Genomic DNA, 23,494 nt, shown 5'->3' with positions numbered 1-23,494 from the left:
CTCTGCACCAACCACATGAATTTCTTAGAAGGTAAATGATATAACAAAGACAGGAATGCTGAGGTTTAGGCCTAACTGGCCAGAATTCAAGATGATGTATAATTTCCACCAGGAAATGAAACTGTCATTATTTCTGGATAATAGATGTTGAAAATGAAAACACTAAATCTGAGAAGGAATACCTAGAAGAAAAACTTGGGCAAGGGTAGGAAGTGTGAACTTAAAAGACTTTGATCATTAGTTTTAAAAGACCAGAATAGAAAAACAACACCAGTGATGCTCATTTTAGCTCCAATAGCTTACATGATCTTGGGCAAGTCATTTGATGGTAGATGTCCCCGACTGTCATATCAATAAGTCAGTAATATAAATACTTGGCAGAAAAAAATGACAGAATGGAATTTCCCAAAATGAGCTTTGTAATCTCGTTTGTAGCATTATTATGATGTGTGGTATTTATACTTCTTGACCAATCAAAACCTAATTTTTTAAATTGTAGAATTACTTGTTACAATCAAGGCCAAATTATATCAAGGTAAACTGCAAATATAGTACAGTATTAATCATTCCAATAATGGTTTACTTCTTTGATATAACTGAGGAATGAGATATGTCTCCCATATTTCTATGTATAAGATTTTAGCTAACTTGAAATGCCAAAACATTTTTATTTTAAATATTTTGGAGTGAAATCTTTCAAAAATGTATTACACACTCTCTGAGTATAATAAAGATGTAACATCATAGGAGACAATATTGTACAAGAATATTCAATTTGTACCCTAGTAAAAGGGCAGCTAGGTGGAATACTGGATAGAAAACTAGGCCTGGAATCAGGCAGACATCTTCAAATCTGGTCTCAGACACTTACTAGCTGTGTGACCTTAATAGTTACTTAACTCTTCCTTAGTTTCCTCATCTGTAAAATGAGCTAGAAAAGGAACTGGCAAACTACTTCAGTATCTCTATCAAGAAAATCTTAAATGGGGTCATGAAGCATCACATCAACTGAAAATAACTTTAGTAAGAGAACTTGAGTTTCAAATACCAGCTCTGCTACTTATGTATGAAATTGATATCCCCTCAGCATCTAAGAATTCTGGGCCTAAATAAAAAAAGGGAAATGAAGATAAACCTCTGACCTTTCTAGTTATAAATCTATGATCCTATGACTTGTTACTTAGGGATCCTAATCTTATTAACTCACATCTAAAAATGAGGAAAGCATTATCACATAACTAAGAAATGTCAATTAAGTGAAAATGCATATAAAATTCTTTGTAAACCTAAAATTCACTGGACATGAATGAAAAGGATTCAAGAACAAAGTAGAAAGGAAAACTAACACTCTCTCCCCCTTCTCTCCTTCTCTTTCTGTCTCTCTCTCTCTCTCCCCCTTTCTTCTTCACTCCCTCCCTCTCTCCTTCCCCTCTATTCCTTCTCCTCCTCCTCCCCCTCCCCAAACAGGATTTTGGCAAGTAATTTTGAGATTTGCATCCAATTATCGCATCTATAAATCAGGAACACAACTATTTGGCAGAAATAGTGGACTATGCAGCAGATTGGAATCTCCCAAAATATGACATATAGCTATCTATTTATGTATAAGTATCCAGATAGATATACACACATATGGCTATGTATATGTGTATATAGATATATGTGATTTTTTTTTAAGTTCTGGACCAGATTTAACATGCATGTTTAATATGCATGGAAAACTACCTTTAATACAAATCATAAGTTTCTGGGTAATTTTAAGTTTTGAAGAGCTATTTAGATTATTACGAGGTTAAATGACATTCCCAGCATCACAAAAATCTTATGGGCCAAAGACATGACTTGAATTCAGATCTTCTTTACTGAAGATATGACATAAATATCAATAATTGCTCTTGAAAAATCTGTGTAATTCAGCATCATCAACATAAACATCAGTTTTTGTTCTGTCATAAAACCAAGAAATTCCAAGAGATTATTTAGAGCCACAGGCCAATTTGTCTCTATATCAGTTAAAATGGCTTCTAACTTCTAGACTTTAATAATGAGTTCTCATTTCTTCCCCTGCTATTATTATGTTCTTCCCCAACGTTTTGCTTCATATATACAATTATTTGACCTGAGGATAGCAATCCTCTGTGCTGAATAAATGCATGTCTCTGTGATAGCTGCCTAAGCCTGTGTCTATCACTAGATGCTGGGAATACTATGAGACATATTTTGCTCTTCTAAAGAATGGCAATCAGTTGTTTTAGTTGTTAAGTAAGAGAAAGGAGCAGTCAGGTGGCACAGGGTTTAGAAGCTGGGCCCTGGAGTCAGGAGGACCTGATTTAGATTCTTAGTAGTTTTGTGACGCTGGGCAAGTCACTGCGTAGCCCCTCTCATCTACCCTTTGTAGGGCAATGTTCTATATTGTTAAAGTTATCCATTATAAATAAATAGCTCCAAAGGGGAGGAACTATTTGTTTTTATATTTTTCAGTTTTTTTTTTCACTTGTTTTTCCCCCAGTTCCAAAATCTCTTCTCCCTCTCTTCCCCACTAAAGTCTACCTCTGTCTTTCTCTGTCCACACACACACACACACACACACACACACACACACAATCATGCAAAACACATTTCTACAATAGCCTGTTTGTTGGGGGAGAGGAAGTTGTTGGCATTTTTTGGTATCCCTAATGCTTAGCACAATATCTGGAATATAGTTAACCCACTTTAAAAAATGCTTATTGACTGATGTCAGAAGATGAATGTTTTACATTATCTTTTAATAATTTACATTATTACAAATATTTAGGTATCTACATATTATAACAAAGTCTGGTAAACAAGAGAATCACTTACCCTTGTCCTGGGTCTGACAATAATTATAAGATCCTAAGCAACTGTCTATGTTTCTGTATTGCTAAAATATAGATATAAGACAACTTCTGAAGAGCCTTCAAATTTTAAAATCTAATGACTCTAAAATGCTGCTCAGATAAGGGCTGGAAAACAGTAAGTAGCAACCTCAAGATAGCTTTGAGATGGGTCTCAGGAGCTTGCCACTAGGTTTATGCAATCAATTAATCCCTCTTCCTCAAGGCTAAATCAATATCTTTGAAGATGGCTCAAAGATGGCTTTGAAGCAGTCTCAGTGGCTGCTCTGATTTCAATGGTAAAACTTCTCTCATATATAAAGACACTCCCTTTTGTTCCCCTCTGCCAAAATCTTGCTTCAACTTACCTTTCCAGACTGATTTCATATCCCTCTGCTTCACATGCATGTTCTATGTTCTGGCTAAACAGAAGGAAGCTTGAAGTTCCTAGAACCCAACATTCCATCTTCTATTGCCTTTGGAGAGGCGGTAGCCTATGCCTAAAATGACCTTCCTTCCTTTCTTCAACCTCTTGGAATCCCTAGTTCCCTTAAAGGCCTACCTCAACTGATACCTCCCTATTTCAGGCCTTTTCTGACCACTCCACCCTCCACATTTGTTCTCCTTGACCCCCATATTACATTGTATTTACCAACTTCTGCATATATCATCTCAAAAGCTAAACTTCTCAAAGGCAAAGTTTTTGTCTCAACTATTCAAAGTTTTTGCTTACATATAAATAAGGGCTTAATAAATCTTGTTGCACTGAATTAAAGATGAAAAAAAAAATCAATTCAAGTCGGGATTAATTTTATCTTAAAACAGTACTAATTTCTCCCAAAGATTAGTATTCTATGCCAAAGATAAGTTGTGTGGGGAAGGCTGTAGAGGCAAAAATCTGCTTATATTGTTTATTCTAAACACATTCCATATATGATTAAATTTTATTTTTAGTCCTGACTGCTACACAAACCTGAAGACTTTCCCATCTCACAGCTAACTAAATATTTAGGAGTTTTACATAGCTCATCTTTTTGCAATGGATGAGTCCACACAATCTTGGACCTTGTTTAAAACACAACCTGAATGCCAAATCAGGCACAAGACTCAAAACTCTTTCACTTTGAAGAATGTATAATTGCATATATACTGCCTTCCTTCAAATGTTATCTAGCCTTTGCATTTTTTATCACTGATTTTTCTTTTAAGACAGACAAATTCAGAGATACTCAGACATCTTTTTAGCTTCCTCCCAACATTTAAAATTAACATTCTTTAAAAATTCCAAAATAAATATCTTCCTATATAAAATCTATCTTGAATTTAACATTTATTAAGTGCCTACTGTGTGACAGGATCCAGTGATAAGACATTTACATAAATAACTATTACAAAATCCATTCTACAAGAAATCTGATGAGAAGGAAAAGATATAGGGAAGGGGAAAAGGCTAAAAGGGAAGGACAGAAAGGAGAGGGAAATTTTTGTCAAAGAATTAATAGAGTCTTGAAATAAAATCTTACAGAGGTGAAGGAGAAGAGTACACTGGGTAAACAAAGATGGGATAGGGACCTGGGTTACTGAAAGGGACATCCTTTTTAGAAGCCTTTATCTAGGATGTAAACGCCATATTAAAAAAATAAACACTCCAGACACTAATTTTCTTTTCATCTTTGAACACCTTCTCTGTACCTCTTCATTCTAGTTTTAGTGTTTTGAGAAAGAAACCCCTTATTGTCTTTCTTTCTAAGTTGACTGATTAAGTCCCAACTTTTAGTCTCCAGGATGGAGTTCTCCATAAATGGAGAACATAGTCAGTGATGGCAACATTTCCTTAAGACTATCGTGTTGGTATTCTTCAATGTCTCAGACTGGGTGTGACAGCAAGAAAATCTGTGCATGGCATTTTAGCAACAGTAATAGAAGATGAATCAGAAAAATAATAATGTGAAGAAAAATAAGACCAGATCAAAAAAGGCTTTTCCCCTTTTTGGTTAAGGAAAGAAAGAGCAAGACAGAGATGATTTCCAGGAAAAACAAAATCAAACAGTGATTCTCATTCTATTTCTTACCAGGTACTTCAAAAGATTTGTAATTTTGTTTGTTGTGTTAATCTCTCCACTGACTCAAGTTGCAGCCCCTCCAAGACTTACTGGAGTTGTTATGACCATAAGTTATGTGGTCAAAAATATTTATCCTTCTGGGGATGAACCCTTCTGCACTTAACTAGGCTGGAACTCTAAATACTGAAAAAACCTTTCCAGAAAATCCTGTTAAAGAAGAGTTTTTGAAACAAAATAAGAATAATTTATTTTGGTAGCCAAGAGGTTCCACCATAGAACAGGGGGCTTACCTACCTTACTGCTTTATCAAAAAAATAAGAGTTCCAATCAAATTAAGGCAAATTCTAATAGAGAAGACAGAACAGAGGCTAAATCACAAAACTACTCTCAGGCATCTGCATACACACAAACTTGTAGATCTTACAAATCCTTACCCTTCTATGACTTAACTGGGGAAGAAATGAGGTGGCATCCTGTTTATGGGTTAGCTCTGACAGTGCACAAGAAGCTGCTAGCGTAGAAACTGAGCTCCCCATACTCTTCTAAGGTTCCCAATCTAGCCAGACCTGGCTGAGCCAGAGGGAGAGTTCTCAGGTTTCAACAAGACTTCTTTGCTTCGAGAGAAAAAAAAAAACAAAAAAAAAAACGGAAACTGCTTTGGAAATGGTAACAAAGGTAATTCACGTTCTAAAAGCTGGCCTGGAAATCTTCAAAATCTCTCTTTCCAATTGATCAAATTTTCACCAAATCCTTCCCTGTCCCTTTCCCATTCAGAGAGCTAAATTTGGAACTAGAAGACTTCATTTTCAAGTGTTATCTCCTCTGCTTATTTGCATGAATTTCTTATCTCTCTGGCTCAAAGTTTTTATCTGTTTAAAAAAAAAAAAAAAAAAAAAAAAAGGGTCTTCAACTTAAGTTGAATTTCCTCTAATTTCCGGTTCTTAAACACATCACATTCATCTGAATGCCATTTATTAGGGGGTTAACTGTGGTAAGGTACAATGCTAACTGCTAATAGATACCAAATGAAATATTCATAATCTTGAGATAGAAAACATCCCAACAGAAGATCCCATTAGGATCCCCAGGTAGGTATCACAGGTATGTTGAAAGAATTCAGGAACTCAGTTTGTTTCCAAATTAACAGGCAAAGGTTTATTGATGCTACTAACAACAGAATAAGTTCCAAAAGAAGTTAGTAAAGAACCCAGAGCAAGAAAATAAATTTATAGAGAAAAGTTAGAGAAACAAGGTGCTTCCTGTCACTGATATGTTAATTTTATGGCTTACAAGTGGAGTTGATGAGTGGTCTGGTGCACTCGACTTTGTGCACAAATGTAGGACCCACAATTCTCTGGGCAGAGTTTAGGAAAGGGGGGAAGGAGGAGGATGGGATAGAGAGGGAGAGAGGGATGATGGAAAGGGGCTTAGGAAAGGAAAAAGAAGGAGGCTGATCACAGGACAAAACTCCTGGTTACTCCCAGTTTCTTCTAGTTTCTCTCAGAGTTTTCTCTCCAATGTCATGTCTATATCCAAGTTAATTGTAGGCCATACTGAGGCAGAGGAGTAAGAGGTTCTTTTATCCTCTGTCCCCAACCACAAGAGGTTATCCAAGCAATAACCTAAAAGGGAGTCTCTAAAGCTTTTCAATATTATCATTAGGCAGTTCAATTTACCCTTGAAGTAAAGGGAAGCAAAGAAAGGAGAAGAGAAGAAAAGCAGAGAGGGAATGGTTTATCCACTATGTCATCTAGCTACCCATGGAACCTTCAAAGCAAAATAATCCAACTCAGTTTATTTTGATTTGTATTTTTATTATTTTTGTTTGGAACATTTTTTTCATATGGTTGCTAATTGTGTAGGATTTCTTCCCTAAAGAAAAGCCACAATTCCCTAAGAAACTTAGATGCCAAACTTGTTGGCTGCTTTTTCTAGGGGTTTTCCCCCCCAGGTTTTTTTTTTCTCTGACAGCACTGTATTTAATAAATATAAGATCACACAAACAGAAGAGAAGGAGTCAAACTCATATACCATTCTACTCTATAAAACTGCAGAGTCTTAGAATAAAACAAGGAGGTAACCACTTCCACTAAAAATCAAGACCGGTTTCTAAATTAGCATAATTATATAATGCAGAATCCATTTCAAATTATTAGTCATAATATATTTAATAATAGAGGAATAGGGATAAAGACAAACATGTTATTTCAGTGATTCAGAGAAGCAATTCATGAACCTTTTGGTCTCAGGACTTCAAAAGCTCTTATTTATTTAGGTTATATCTCTTAATATTAACTACTGGAAATTAAAGCTGATATTTATAAAATGTATATTTATTAATTTACTTTAAAATAACAATAAAGTCAAAACTTGTTCACAAAAATATCATTTTAATGAAAAATATAATTTCCCCTCAAAAAATAATGAAAAGAACAGCATCATTTTATATTTTTTACAAATCTAACATCTGTCTTCATAAAAGCCTCAAATCTGCTTCTGCATAGAAGCCTCAAATCTGCTTCTGCATTCAATCTGTTGGGATATGTTGTTTTGACTGAAGTATATGAAGAAAATCTGGCCTCATACAGATTTGTGGTTGGAAACAGGAGTAGTATTTTAAATAGGCAAACAACATCTTAGTATTATCATGAAATAATTTTGACCTCACAAAGGGACTCAGAGTTCCCTAGGGTCTGGAAATCATACTGTGAAGACCTCTAACTTAGAGAATGTCCAGATAAGTAAACTTCCTTAACAAATATAGATTAGCACTTTCTCTATCACTTATCAACTTAGCTAACTGGGGCACAAAGCAGTTAAGTTGTTATACATCTAGTTATGTCAGAAATAGTATTTAAACCAAGTCTTCCTAGGTACAAGATTACTGACTCTACAATGTCTTTCATATTTAATAACATAAACTCTAATATGAGAGGACCACCTTTGGGATTGGGAAACTGGCTGGAATCTCATGAGTCTGTTCAACCCCTGACTTCTTCACTCAGGCCACAAGACTGTCAGTGGTCATGGTTTCTTTTATGATGTGGAAGCCTGACCACTAGAAACCACAGCTCTGACCACAACTATGTGTTTCCTGTAAACACCCATTGGTGAATTCCTCCCAGAACGTCCATTGTAAAGAAAGGCCTACCTAGGCCAGCCATCCTTCATCCACCTTCCTCCTACTCCTATCCATCCCCTTTTACCTTATTTTTTAAGTATTGTGCTTCTCCCACTAAAACATATGCTCCTCAAGAGCATATTCAATAAATGTTTGTCAATTGAGAGATTAGAATGTGAGTTCCTTGAAGGTGAGTGAGGACATTATTTTTGCCTTTCTTTGTATCCAGAGCACTTAAGACAGAAGCTGGAATATAGTAAGCCCTTAATAAATACTTAATGACCAATTGACTTTATCAAATAGCTATTTTTTTTTAATGGAGGCAGTATTTATGTAAGTCAGCCCTGTATCCATTATCTATTACACCAAACTGACAATTATATTGGCTGTTTAAGTCAATTAAAAACTTTTACCTTTATCAGCAAGGGGAAGGGAAATGGAAAGGAAAGGAATAAACATTTATTAAGCACTTAATATATATCAGGCACTATTCCCAACCAATATCATCTCATTTGATCCTTGCAACAACCCTTCAATGTAGCTGTTATTATTATCCCCATTTTACAGCCAGAAAATAAGAGTCAGACAGGTTAAGTAACTTGCCCAAAGTGGCAAAGCTAATAAGTGTCTGAGGTTGGATTTGAATTTGGGGCTTCTTGACTCTACATGTAGGGTTCTATCCACAGTATCACTAGGTTAATAACAGCTGTCAACAAAAAGAGAAAGCAGAGGTATAATCTTGCCCAGATCACTATTGTTCTGGGATGTCATAATACATTAACTCAGTATAACATCACTAATCTCTACTGCAGCATCACCCAAGTTATAAATCAAATTGGACATGACCTGACCACAATAGTAAAAGAATACTGATAAAGTTAACTCCTAAACAATCTTCTACATATCATCCCATGTTACAGTATCGTTTTTATGACACTAACTGCCTCCTGAGACAATTTTATCTAATGTCATGCTTTCATAGAACCAACTACCATTAAGAAAGGGTAATTCTACAACATGTGATTAAGCACCAAGATATGTTATACAATTAAGTATTAATAGAGAAAAGTAACATTTTGGCTCACAAATTTTGCCAAATGTATTTCATGTTTACCTAGATAGGCTAAAAAAAAAAAGCTGCATTTTTTTTTTTTTTTTTTTTTTTTTTTTTTTAAGGAAAGACCTTCATTTTAACCTTAGGAAAAACAGTAAAATGGAATATGTCAGTGATTTCCTCAATCTCATACAGAGGTGATGCTTTTCAGATTTAGGGAAAATTAACCACCAATGAAAATTGCAAGAGTATATTTTTCTATCCCAAGGGATCTTTGCTCAGTTTTCCCCCTATTTTGCTTAAAAAAAAAAAAAAAAAATATATATATATATACACACACACACACACACACACACACACACACACACACACCAATTTCCAGGGCATTGGTCAAGATTGGTCAAGACCACACAACAAATAAGGGCAATGGTGGCTGGCTGGGCAACTATCCCAGATCCAACATTAACCCAGCTCTGCCTTATGTTATAACCACTAGACCTCATATTTATATCATTTTCTGGATGAGCAAAATGGAAAGGCTTTATTTAAACTGTGTTGGGAAATCACTCTGTTTTGGAATATGATTACTTGTACCAATATGTGTTCCCAAGTCCACTGACTAGGATTTTTTTTTTTTTTTTAAGAATACCATCATTAAGAATAATGTTCCTAGAACCATGAGACCTTCTGGTATAGCCCTACTGACTCCAAATTGGACAAACACAACTTTTCAAAAACCATTATCTTGTTCCATTCTGCACTGTGAAGGAAACAACTTACCTACCTCATGCATCTTTTTATACTAGGACTATCACACAGTAAGGCAGCTAGGTGGCATGAGGACAGAATTCCAGGCCTGGAGTCAGGAGTCTTCTTAGAGTCATCTTCCTGAGTCCAAATCTGGCCTCAGACACTGTATCACACTGAACAAGTCATTGAACTCTGTTTTCCTCATTTCCTCATCTATAATATGAGCTGAAGAAAAAAATGGCAAACCACTCCAATATTTTTGAGAAATCCCCAAATGGAATCATGAAGAGCTGTATACAATTGAAAAACAAAGACGCCTATGCAAATACATAAAAATGCTAATATCACTGATAGCTTTCTATAACTTGGAATGTTACCATCAAGAATGAAGTAACAATGAACCTGAAGCTATTTTAACTGACTTTCAAATGGACTGGGTAAAACAAATAAAATATGCTGCTGATTCCCTGCACCTTTGTTGGAGGATGAAAGGGAACAACCACCACCAAAAAAAAAAAAAAAAAAACCTTGTTGGGACTTCCAATCTGTTTCATATACTATTATGAGAACATACAAGAAAGAAGTCCATAATAACTAAGTCACTGGCCCTGTTGCTGAAAAAGATCCCTTCAAAACTCGGCTCAATAACCACCTTCTTTAGGTGGCTATGTGACCTCCAAAGGGTTAAGAGTTCTCTATTACTGAAATAAAATAATTTTTGCTTTATTTATAACTTGTCCTTACTTTTTTACAAACGTGTTATCTCCCTCCAATAAAAGCTAATTCCTTGAGGAGCATTTTATTTTTGTGTCCCCCTTGTACTTAGCATAATATCTGCTACATAAATTAAAAATACTCACAGAATTTAATATCAGTCAAAGCATAAAATATGGATAATAAACAAGGTCACGTGAAATTTTAACAGGAAATTAATAGGGGCAAAAGGGGCACAGGTTTTGGGCTGTTTTTCAGTTGTATGATTAATACAAAATGTGTAAACTTTCTCCACTAATGTAGAAAGGCAATGCATCTGTAAATTCTAGTCTTGGAGTGACTTCTCCATGATTATATAACTAGTATGACAACTAAGTCTAGTTTTCTATCTATTTGCCAAGATTCCTTTCATAAAGTAAATACAAGCTCAATGTCACAGAGAACTGGAAGAGAGGAGCCACAACCAATATGTAAGGGTATTCTTTGTTCCAAATAAACAGCTCTAGTGAAAGAAGAAAGCTAGTAATATTATAAAAACCTCAGAATAGAAACAGTATGAAAAGCATTTGGGTAAGGTTATAGTTATGGAAGTCTAAGATATAGTTACAGAATTATAAGATGGAATAACTAACTGGTTAGACAAAGGACATGGGTAATATTTTCCTAATAAAATTTAAAAATTGACATAGAGATAAATTAAGAGGAGCAACAGGAAGCATGAGCCACCAAACTCTCTGCAGGAAATCTTAGGTACTTTTAGCAAAGCATCTGTTAAATTCCTGACTCGCTTCCCAGGCAATTTCATCAGCCAGAAGATAGAGGAAACAGGCATTTGGGTCTCTGGATTCAATTCTGACCAACAAGAAAGAAACTGTTCGTGATATGGAAGTGATGGGACCTTTGGGAGAGAGTGATCACGTCAACTTAGAATGATTCATCATGAAGGAAGAGAATGCTGTGCATGGAGCATACTCTGGAGTCTAGAATTCACAAAGGCAGGCTTAAAAAATTGAGAGAAAAGATAGAAATTATCCCAAGGGACAGATGCTCATAAAGAAAATATGGCTCAAGAGAAATGTGAGCCTTAGGGGGTAGGGGTGAGGGGAGGAAGAGAATGTGATTCCAATCACATAGTCTTAAAAGATCCCAATGACGGAGAAATCTTAAGAAATAAATATAGCTTCACAAGGAAACGATGGGGTTAGATTTCAAAAAAACAAGTATAAAATGATGAAAAGAGTGACATACAAACAATGTTAATGCACTAATCTGCACTTATTATCTACATAAATTGCTATAGGGATGGTTTAATTTATTCTGAATACCTGGCATACTGTGCACTTTATGAATGCTTGCTGATTGATCATCTTACATAATGCATATGTATCATATACTTCCAATAAAAAGTAAGCTCCCTGAAGTCAGGGAAGCTTTTTTAATGGTTCTATCTCCAATGATTCATAAAATTCCTAGCACATAATATTTAACAGATTGAGGTGATAGTATATCATAATGCCAGCAGTACAACTGATAATTGTCAAGTGTTTATGGAAAAATTTAATAGAACGAGAAACTCAGAGGAAAAATGAGAAGCTCATTTATCTAGTCTTGCCTAGTGGGAACCATTTCTACAACATTCCTAACAAGAAGCACTGATGATGATGATGATGATGATGATGATGGTGATGATGATGATGATGGGTACTGAAGTTTAAGGTTTGACGAGAACTTTATATAGTTATTACCACAACCATCCCCAAGAGGCAGGTGCTTCTATTATACACATTTTACAGATTAAGAAACTTAAGCAAATAAAGGTTAAGTAAATGTAGTATTTGATATTCCTGGTTCCAAATTCAGTCACCTATCTACTATGCACACTAGATGCCTGTGATCCACCTCCATTCTGAGCACTTCCAGTGTTCAGAGGCAAGCTTACTGCTTGCTTACTGCCCTTAGAAGTATAAAAGCAATTCAGTGGATAGACCAAGAGTTCTAATTTGGCCTCAAACAAAAGGAGCTATGTGCCTGGACAATTCATTAAACCCAATGGACCTCAGTTTCTTCCTTTGGAAAATGAGCTGGAAAAAGAAATGGCAAACTACTTCACTATTTCTGCCAACTAAACATAACTGAAATGAATAAACAGATATAAAATAACATGGTGGTCAAATGTTGTTAGTATTTTGTCCAGTTATAGGCAAAACACAGAACTCTGAAAAAAGTAGTTAGCATCCAAAGGCAATAAAAATGATAAAAATCCTGGAAAAAAAAAAAAAAGGTGAAAGGAACAACAGTTGGAAGAATTGGGAATGTTTAGTTTGGATCAGAAAAGAAGTAGTAGGAACAGGCTTGCTGTTCGCATATTTTAGAGTTATATGATAAAGGGATTAGATTTATTCCATACTGCTCTACAGGGCAAAAGTTAGAGGGAGGCAAATTTTATCACAACATAAGGAAAAACTTTCCAATAATTAATATTATCCCACAATGACTCAATAAACAATGATTCAAGGAAGAAGGAACGACCCATTATACAAAGAAGTAAAGAGGCAGAGTGACAATTCATCAAGAATATTACAGAAAGAAAGGTTGGAGCAAGTGACCTTTAAATTCCCTCCCAACTCTAAGAACCTACAATTGAAAAATCAAAGGACATTTAATGAAAATGAGTGTTCTGTGTTATATAAGTACTTTCTCAAATCTCTAGCAAAAAAAAATCTCTACATCTGCTACTACAAGTTCTTTCTTCTGAGCCAATATTTATTAAGTACCTACTACGTACCAGGCACTGTGCTAAAAGAAAAGCCTTTTATATGTAAAAGATGATCTCCATGAACATGTATGAAAAAAGCTTTATCCAGGTACAATTGGCAGGAGGAAATTATTATACAAGTACAAATGGGAGGACAAAGAGAAAGAATAAAAGTAAGTTTCCTAGCAGCAAGACTGGCTAGAGTTAGGTAGTGATTTATCTCTAAGGTCCTTGACTGAATTCATACCTATAATCTACAGGTTTGTTTCAAAAGTTTAAAAGCAAATAATTCCTCTATCAGCATTTCTACTTCTGAAGGGGGAAAAAATTTTCAGCAATCAATCCACCTATGGATAAAATTTACCTACCATCATTTTCCTTCCCTTACTTGTTCCCTACTGATATAGAAAAACAATTAGATGTTCATGACCAACTGAAAAAACAATTTTAAACTAAAAGGCACAAAAAAGAGGCAAAGATAATTAAATTTAACATATGGATACATCAGACCATTATAATTAATATGGTACGGTTAAACCCACACAAAAAAATTCTTAGGCGAAGAAGCCTTTTAAAAGATGAAAATAAAAGGAAAAAAAAAAGATACTAATTCCTGCTAACATTGAAAAGGGAAGAAAAGAGAAAGGATTTTACCTTTACTATTTGCTGAGTTCAATCAAGTAAAAATTTATCATTTTGAACCAAAGCAATTTCAGCATCTCCAGGAAGAGACATCACACTAAGGTCCTGTGACACCCAAAAACTATTCTAAAAGCATTTATTCAATACTGAACAATTTAAATAAGTAAACAATTTAAAGGGTCTAAACCACACCTTGAGGTTCCATGATATTCAAATGAACCCCCATTGATCTACTGGGTTATTTGGATATCTCTTTGGGGATGATATGACAAAAATGAATTCTATACTGTTTTCTTATGCTAAGCAAAATCAGCAATAAAGAATCACATTTAAGTCAGGAAATAAATAAGCATTTGTGAAGTGCATACTACATCCTGGGCACAACTCTTGCTCTTAAGGGACTATATTTCATATACATGTATACAAAAAAATAGACATCAAGCAAAGAATGACATGAAGGCAAGAAAACAAGTTCATATCCAATCTGACATTTATTAGTTGTGTATCTCTAGGGAAGTCATCTGCTTCAGTTTTCTCATCTGTAAAATGGGGATAACAATAATCCCTTCCATTTCCCATGGTTATTGTGGCGATAAAAGGAAACATTTATAGCAAATTTATAGAAAATGGTGGCCTGGTGCTATCTACCATAAAAAAGCCACTGTCCTCTCCCTTAATGTGAAAAAAAGGAATTAAATCCAAATCCAGGGAATATAGAATAATAATTCAATGCAGAAAAAAAGGTAGAATGATTTATTATTACTTTTTGAATTTGGAAAACAAAAAGTTTCCAGCAGAACAGAAATTCCCTTTAAGACATGAAAGGTTTCATTTATTATTTTATACCTTTAACACTTAGTCCAAAGCTTATCACATACTATAGTAGATACATAATAAATGCTATATCATATTTCTTTTATTCCAAAGAGAATGACCGTTAGACTGGAAAGGATAGAATAAAAATGGCTTAAAAAGAGTTCAATATAATATAAATATAATAATATAAAGAGTTAATAAAAAGAACAACTATATCCAAAAGAGGAACTACATCCAAATGGCCAAATATTATTAAGGAGATTATTATCAATGACATCTTTAAAAAGCAAGAGGAAAAAGGAGAAACGCGTCAGGCCAAGAAAAAGGCCAATGTCCCAGTTTTCAAAAGGGAGAAAAAAGAAGAATCTAATGAAACAATGAGCTTGACTTCTACTTCTGTTTAAAAACAAACAAACTAAGATAATATATTTAATATTATATTAAAGAAGTAGTTCTTTAACATCTTGGGACAAGAGAGGTGAAGATCACAAAGAAACCCACAATTCTATTAAGGACAGGTTAAACATTTTAATCTTTGATAAATTTACCAGTCCAGGAGATTAGGGGAATGGTGAACATAGAGCACACCTAGACGTCAGGAAAATATTTGGCCAAGTCTCTCAGATCTTATTCTTGTAAATAGGAAGTGGAAATGGCTGGATTTAGAACTGTTTGAATAACAATACCCAGAGTCAGTCTCCTGATTTATTCACTCAGAGCTCATCATGAACTTATAAGGTCCCCTCTAATTTTAGGATCATATGAACTTGAATGAAAGCCTCTAATGTGGTGCAGTAAGTGAATAGAGAATTTGGCCTCAAGCGAGGAAGAACTGAGATCAATTCCAGGTTCTGACACAGTGCTGGACAAATCTACTTGCCTCAATTTCCTTCAACTGTGATGTGGTATCTGAAAGTTAAGATGATCTTAGGCTACATTAAAAGTAGCATAGTTTGATTAAAAAGCAAGTAATATTGGCTTACATTCACAAAAGTCCCTTTTATTTGGGCAACTCCAAATAACTAAGTATACTATTTAATTAGAATGATAGGAAAGAAAGACAAAATAACTAAAATACCGTCTTTTAAGAATACCTTTTCTTTATATCTCCAATAAAGTCTCTGTAAGGTTTTCTAAGAGAATTTTACTAAAATTATAATAGAATTTTATAACAAAAGAAATTCAAAGTATTTTCTCCTTCTGCGCCTATTAATAATTTAAAAATGTAAAATATAAAATCTTGAGGCTTTCTTTTTAAAAAAGAACAGTATTAATATGCAAAATAAGAGGGATAATAATCCCACTGTACTATCCCTAATCAGATCACATCTAGAGTAGAGTATGTTCAGTTCTGGGAACAACATTAGAAAGGACAAGATCAGTAATATGCAAAAGCCTCAGGATCGTGTCATACAATCATTGATTTAAGGTACATGATGCATGTCCTCAAATGACTGGAGGTTTGTTACGTTGAGATGGGATTTAATTTGTCCGGTTTGGCTCCAGAATAGGAAGTTTAGGCTCACTGTCAGGAAAGGCTTCCTAAAAGTAGAGCTTTCTTGAGAAGCAGTGCTTCTCCAGTGGATTAAAGTAAAGAGAGGGTAAGTAACTAACCCAGTGTGACACAATTAGTAAGTATCTGAGGTGGCATTTGAACTCATATCTTCCCGATTCTAGGCCCACTGGTCTAGTTTGAGAGCCATCTAGCTGCCTCTAAAGACTTAGCTACTCTGATCAATACAATAATCCAAGACAATTCCAAAAGACCTCTGATGAAAAATATTATCTACTTCCAGGGAGAGAACTAGATCTGGTGAATTGCAAATGAAGCATACTTTTTTTAATCTTATATGTTTCTTGCCCTTTCTTTTCTTTTTTTCCTCCAATTTAGCTAATATGGAAACATTCTTTTACATGATTTTGCATGTATCAATATGATATTCACATTGCTTGCCTTCTCAAAGGGTGACAGAGTTAGGGAGACAATTTGGAATTCAAAGAAAAATTTTAAATGAATGTTAAAAGTTAAAAAAGAAAATTTAATATCATCCTTCTCAAATTAAAATGGAATCTGATCTTTTGATATAAGGAAAAACAAAGACTATATAGAAAGCTGTCTAAAAGGGCATTCTTCTCAAGCTGTGCTAAAGCATATAAAACATATAAGACCTACATATTTGAATATGAAGTACTTTTGATTCTAAGAAAAGGTTTAAGGGAATAATAAAGGTATTTGCTATTTAAGTCTAATGGAAAAACAAGGATAAATCACAAATGATAAAAGTTGGTGATTAGTGAGAAAAGTACAGCATTTTGTTGCATTTATTTAAATGTTGAATTATTTAGTTTCAAGACTGTTTCTTGTTTAAAATAAATTGAGCCTAATTGAGTGAGGAAACATGCTATATTATCAGTCAGCCATGCCCATGGTCCTAATCATTTGGTTCATATCTAAGGCATATGTCTTAGGTCTTTACTCACCTACTGGCAGCTACCTAAATATTAAGTGAAATCGTCTCATATTAATTCCTTTTCCAAACTCTAGATAATTCTGTCATATTGTCAAGGCAGCAAAAACCCGATTCTGTCCTACCCCATTCTTCTTCATTGAAGAGCCACTTACTGGTTCTTGGCCATCCATGGCTTCCATCCACAGTCTCCGGTCCTCTTCAGACAATGCTTGCATGGTGATAACACCTGGTCTGTGGAACAGAAAAATAAATAAAAAAATAAACACACCATTTTGAAATAGGTGGAAGAGAAAAATGATAGGAAGGACAGTACTAAGAGGAAATGGTCTTTTTCTAGGGCTCAGTTTCCAGGAGCTGAATCAAATGACTTCTAAGATCTAACTACAAAAATCTCAGACACACCAAGGTTTTGTAGAAACTGTGCTAATTTTGAACCTACTCTTCTCAGAGGTCAATGGGGTAGAGGTGGGCACACCCCTGAAACACGTTGGGGGAAATGTTTATATGTACATCTGTTCTTGCCTTATCTTCAAAGTAACTATTTGTAAAAACATAAAAAAGAAACAGGTTCCAGATATTTGGAGCAGCAAGTTACCTAGTTCTTCCAAATAGTCCTTTACATTCTCAGAAAAAAGTCATTTCTATTTACCCAGATAATTATAAGGAGCCCACTTACTATTTAATATGACAGTAGCAAGTAGCTCCATTAACTAACATTAATTAATGTTAATTGATTTACAACTCATATGTCTATATGACATTGATGTGTCAATGTACTTTACTTATAAAGTACTTCCATGTTCCATGCTAGGTGGCACAATGGATAGAGCACCTGATTCAAAGTCAGACTATCTTCAAATCCTGCCTCAACATTACTAGCTCTGGGAAAGTAATTTAACCTCAGTTTGCCTCAATTTTCTCTTTTGTAAAATGAGGATAATAATAGAGTTATCTCTCTGGGTTATTGTAAGGATCAAGTGAGGTAATAATTGTAAAGTGCTTAGCACAGTGTCTGGCACATAACAAGCAAACACCAGCTAAGTATCAGATTTGGGGGTTATAATGAGGAAAAATAGAGGAAAATATTTCTTGGCATTCAGGCCCATGATTTTAAACCACTAGTCTCCCCACTTGGGGTGAGAAGAACAGAAAAACATGAATATATACATAAAACGAAAAATTTGCATTACGTAAATTTTTTACAAATTGTCTTGCTTAGCAATGTTTTCTTTCAAAATGCTTTAACAGGCCTCTTTTTTGTTTTGTTTTTGTGTGTGTGTGTTTTTGGCAACATTCTAACTAGTTAAATTTGTTGTGCCTTCCCCAAAGTGATGAGCACCCCTGTTGCTTCCAATTATTTGCTATTAAAAAAAGTCTACCATAAATATTTTTGATATTATGGATCTTTTTTCTTTCTTTGATCTTTGCAGTACAGGTTTAGTAGTAGTATTCCTGGGTCAAAAGGGGGATGGTTCCAAATTTCTTTCCAGAATAGCTGCACTAATTCTATAAACAGAGTATTAATCAATCTATTTTTTTCACAACCACATCAACAACTGCCCATTTTACTTTCTTGTCATTTTTGTCAATCTGATATGAAGTAGAATTTTAATTTGAATTTCTCTAATAATATTTTAGAAGATTTTTTAAAATATGACTATTCATCTAGGGGAGGGGGAGAGGGGAAGGAGGGAAAAAATTGGAACAAAAGGTTTGGCAATTGTCAATGCTGTAAAATTACCCATATATATAACTTGTAAATAAAAAACTATTTTAAAAAATAAATAAAATAATAAAAATATGGTTATTAAATACTTAAATTTAAGAAGTGTTTGCTCACATTCATGAATCATTTATCTACGGTGAATGACTTATTCTCATATACTTATATAAACTTATATACTTATATATTATATATATATATATATATATATATATATATATACATACACATACATATATATTATATATTATACTTAGTATAAGTATAGTATAAGTAGTATATTATACTTATACTATAGTAGTATAGAAGTATAAGTATATATTATACTTATACTATATTATAGTGTATATGTGTGATATATATTTAAATATGTACTATAATTAGGTAATTGAATTCAAATATTATATATCTGGATAAGATTATATCCTTCATATATTTTACTCCTCCAATTCATGATATCACCTATTACATAAAGATCTTATTATCCCTTGGGGTTCATCATGCAACATCTGGTAATATCTGAGTCTTAACCTAATTTGTCCCAGACTGCTTTCCAGTTCTTCCAGCAGTTTTTGTTGAAAGTTGACTTCTCACCTCAGTAATTATGGTCCTTGGGTTTATCTAATGTTAATCTAATATTGTTTCTCTATGTTGTATGTCTAATCTGTTTTCCTTATTAAAATAAAATAGTTTTATAGTTACTCCTTTGTAGTATAAAGTTTGGAGATCTGGTACACCTAGGATTTTCTTATGTGAAATAACCGTACTTGTTAACTTAGTCACAAAAGCAGCAATTTTCTAATCTGCTAAGAAAAGGGTTTTTTAAAAAAGTTATGGGGCAAAGAAATTCAAAGTTTTTATATAAATAAATTAAATTTTATTCTTATTTAATATAGTGATTGACACTGGTTTTCACTCACATTTGTCTAGTATAATACAGAACTATTATTTTCTATGAAAACAAGTTTTATAGCATTAATAAAAAAAATTTTTAAATGTCACTATTTTAAAAGTTTCTTGCATTTTTTTTTGGTACACAATATAGTAATACAGTAATGTATGTATGTATATTCATATGAATATAGAGCAAAGTGAAGAAAAATTTATTGTAGTAAGTATATAATGAAAACAGTTTAGAAACCAATTTCTTATAAAACTATTTAGGCAAGTTTCAAAGGAACTTTTAGCCAGTTCATTTTTTAAAGCTATTATTTAAAGCTTTTAAAGGTTTCTTAGGAATCACATATCCAACAAATAATATGTAACTAACCGAGTTCCCATAGGTACACAGCTCAGAACTAATTAAAAGTGAAAGAGAGAAAAACAGAGGGAGAGAAGGAGGAGGGAAAGAGAAAAAGAGAAAGACAAACATACTAGTACAAAGAAATTGTGAGTTTCAAGTATCAGATAAATCATTATCTTTCAAACCACTCCCTTTCCAATAGTTTGAGAGAACTTAACAGAGACAGAATCAATGAACCAATAACCATTTATTAAGCACTCATATCAGTGCTGGCCATAAGAAAAATGTTCCATTAATAGTCCCTGTCCTCAAGAAGTTTATATTCTCTCCTAGAGAAACCCAGACACCATGATGTAATATGGAAAGAGCACTAAATTTGGAATGGGTTTTGACAGCCAGCCATTTTCCTGCTGTACTTTTGGAGCTAGATATTTAGTCATTCTGCCTGAATTTCCTCATTTGCAATTGAGTCCTGAATTAAACTAAATCTCTTCCAACTAATATCTGAAATGTTTCAGACCTTCTAAATCTGAAATTTTGTTGTAGGCCACAGAAATTCACTATTGCACTTGTACACATACATTTGGCAATTAATACTGAACTGATGTATTTTCCCCCATTCCTCCACATACCTGAATTATTCTGTTCTGAATAGCCCACTATTTGCAGTTTGCTTGTAATGTAATATATTAGATAGAGTAATGGACTTGAAGAACAGTAGGGTTAGGTGTAGACAGCCATCTGACCCTAAGAAACTTAACCTCTCTCATCTTCAGCTAACTCAAACATAAAAGAGAAAACAATAGCACCTCCCCCCCTCCCCAGGATTATAATAAGATTTCAATATGTAAAAGCACTGTAAACCATAATGTGCTATATGGATGTTAGTTATTATTATTTTTTAAGTCAATATTAAGTGCTTTATTTATCCTTATACATGACCATTTATCCACATGGGGATGGTTATCGTTCCTATAGACTTATATATACTTAAATATATAATGCAATATATTGGAATTCAAATATTAAATATCTGAATAGATATGATTATACCTTTATATATATATTTGCTCCTCCAATTGATGATATCACCTATGACATAGAGGTCCTGTATCCTCCCTCTCTCTCTCCATTCTTGCCCCGCTCCTCCCCACAAACCCCTTTGATAAACAAAGAGTTTTTAGAAGATTCAGTGCAGCAGAGATGGTAGATGTTCCTGTAAATCCTGGTATGTGTCTTGGCAATGAAACAACAAGTTACCACAGAGAAGAAGCCAATAGCTCTTCCATCCATGATTGCCTGGCAATAGGCTTCTCCCTCTGCTTCTCAGAAATTACCATCCTAGAACTGAGCCCCGTTTCCCATCAATGGATGGTTGTTTGTCCAGAGTACTAGGCCCAGTAACCATCAGTCTCTTTGTCTGGAGACCCAGCGCTCGCCTCCTTGGCTTCCACAGATCTAACCTTATGGTCCTGGGGCTTGAGGCTTTGAGTTTATTGTTCTTTTCCCCCTCAAAAATAAACAACAAAACAACAAAAACCTCATCATCTGCAGTGTGAATTTTTGTATAAACAGTATATTAATTTCAAACTATCCTGTTAATTTCCTTCAGTCTTTGTGCAAAGCTGTCTGGGAACCAAGATTGTCCTTTAGTCCCATTTTAGTCTTGAGGCTGAGATGTCCCCAACTAATTCCCTATAGAGTCTGGCCCTGCTAGACAATGTACAATAAAGAGCCAACAATTTAGAGTGCTGAAACACCCTCCACACCTTGAGAACTGTCATTTATGATATAAACCAGCTCCTTAGTATAGGGGTTGGGAGAGAGTTATTATTAATTATTATCAGTTGTGTGTGTGTGTGTGTGTGTGTGTGTGTGTGTGTGTGTATTTTAGCACTTTGAGGTTTGTCAAGTACTTACAAATTACCTCATTCTCACAACAACCCTGGGAAGTAGGTGCTATTCCCATTTTATAGATGAGGAAATTGGGACATAAAGAATTTGTTGAGAATCATACAGCTAGTGTCTGAGAGCACATCTGAACTCAGGAGGTTCAAAGCTCTATATACTGAAGTGTGTGTGTGTGTGTGTGTGTGTGTGTGTGTGTTTATGTGTATGCATGTAATCTGTGTATATTTTTATATATGAATATACACACACACACACATATATATGCATTTTTCTATCTGTATACATATAATAAATGTAGACCTACACCAATACATTTTATGTATACATACAAGCACACATGTGGATATGTGAACTTTTATGCATGACATAAAACAGACTCTGTCTCCAAGTTCCTCAATTCAAATACCAGTGAGTTTATGTATAATATTATATTGAACTTATATTAAGGAGGAATAATAAGTCGCTTTAAGAGGAAGAGAAATAAGGAGGAATCAGTCAGGGTTCCATGCAGAAGGTGGGGCTTGAACTGAATTTCAAAGAAAACCCAGCATTACCTAAAGGGGAACAACCAGTGCAAAAGCAAGAAAGAATATCATGGGCACAGAAAAACAAAGCAAGATGTAAATGAAAGGAAATTATTTGTATTTAAAAAAAAAAAAAAGTTCAAAAGATATAGAGAGACTAAGTTTTGAAGAACTTTTAAAGTTCTGTTTTTATAAATGTGGAACACACTGGACAACACACTGGAATTGACTATCTAGGGAGAAGTTAGCCTATACTGTGAAAAAGTCACTGGCAGCTGTATGGAAAAGGAAGAACCCATAAAATGAAAAAGGACAAAGTTAGTTAGGGTGGGTTTATCTGGTCTTGCTGCTAAGAGAATCTAATATCAGGATTTCATAAAGCAGCAATACTCTAGAGATCACTCAGGCTCCTGTTAAGATTTGTTTTCTGAGGTGCAGAAAGAAAGCTATTTAAATGACTGTCAATATTTTAAAGCAGTCTTTGCATGGCTGATCACCAATTCTTTTCTGACAACTATGCTTGGATGCATTTGGTTCTCTCCCCTTAGGATACACTTACTCAGAGAGCAGAAGAAATGATACAAGTATACTTTCAGGGCCTCTTTAATTTTGGAATCAATTGTATGACATGGGAGGTTCTGGTAAAGGACTACACAGCACAGTAGTCCACATAAGAGAAGTTGCTGTGCTCTATGAACAAACAGAATTGCATTATCTCAAAAGAAATGTGAGATATTCACATTTAGAGATATCTCTACTCCAAATGTTTGCATGGACTATTTGTGTTCAATCTGGGGTAGACTCTTCCGAGTTCATATTGGTTGGATCAGCCACAGTTGGACACATTGT

General features: G+C 34.3%; 1 protein-coding gene across 7 annotated transcripts in view; it reads right to left on the bottom strand.

Moving 5' to 3' along the window:
- Positions 1-23,494, bottom strand: part of ARHGAP26 (Rho GTPase activating protein 26) — a 514,081-nt gene that overhangs the window by 286,334 nt on the left and 204,253 nt on the right. For all 7 annotated transcript variants that reach the window (XM_031953469.1, XM_031953472.1, XM_031953473.1 and 4 more), the window contains one exon: positions 17,397-17,475. In XM_031953469.1, coding sequence (XP_031809329.1) covers positions 17,397-17,475 — 79 coding nt within the window. The remainder of the gene's footprint in view (positions 1-17,396; positions 17,476-23,494) is intronic.

This window comes from Sarcophilus harrisii, chromosome 2, assembly GCF_902635505.1.
Source record: "Sarcophilus harrisii chromosome 2, mSarHar1.11, whole genome shotgun sequence".
NCBI lineage: Eukaryota > Metazoa > Chordata > Mammalia > Dasyuromorphia > Dasyuridae > Sarcophilus > Sarcophilus harrisii.
The sequence above is the reverse complement of the archived record's forward strand: the minus strand, read 5'-3'. Positions and strand labels throughout refer to the sequence as shown.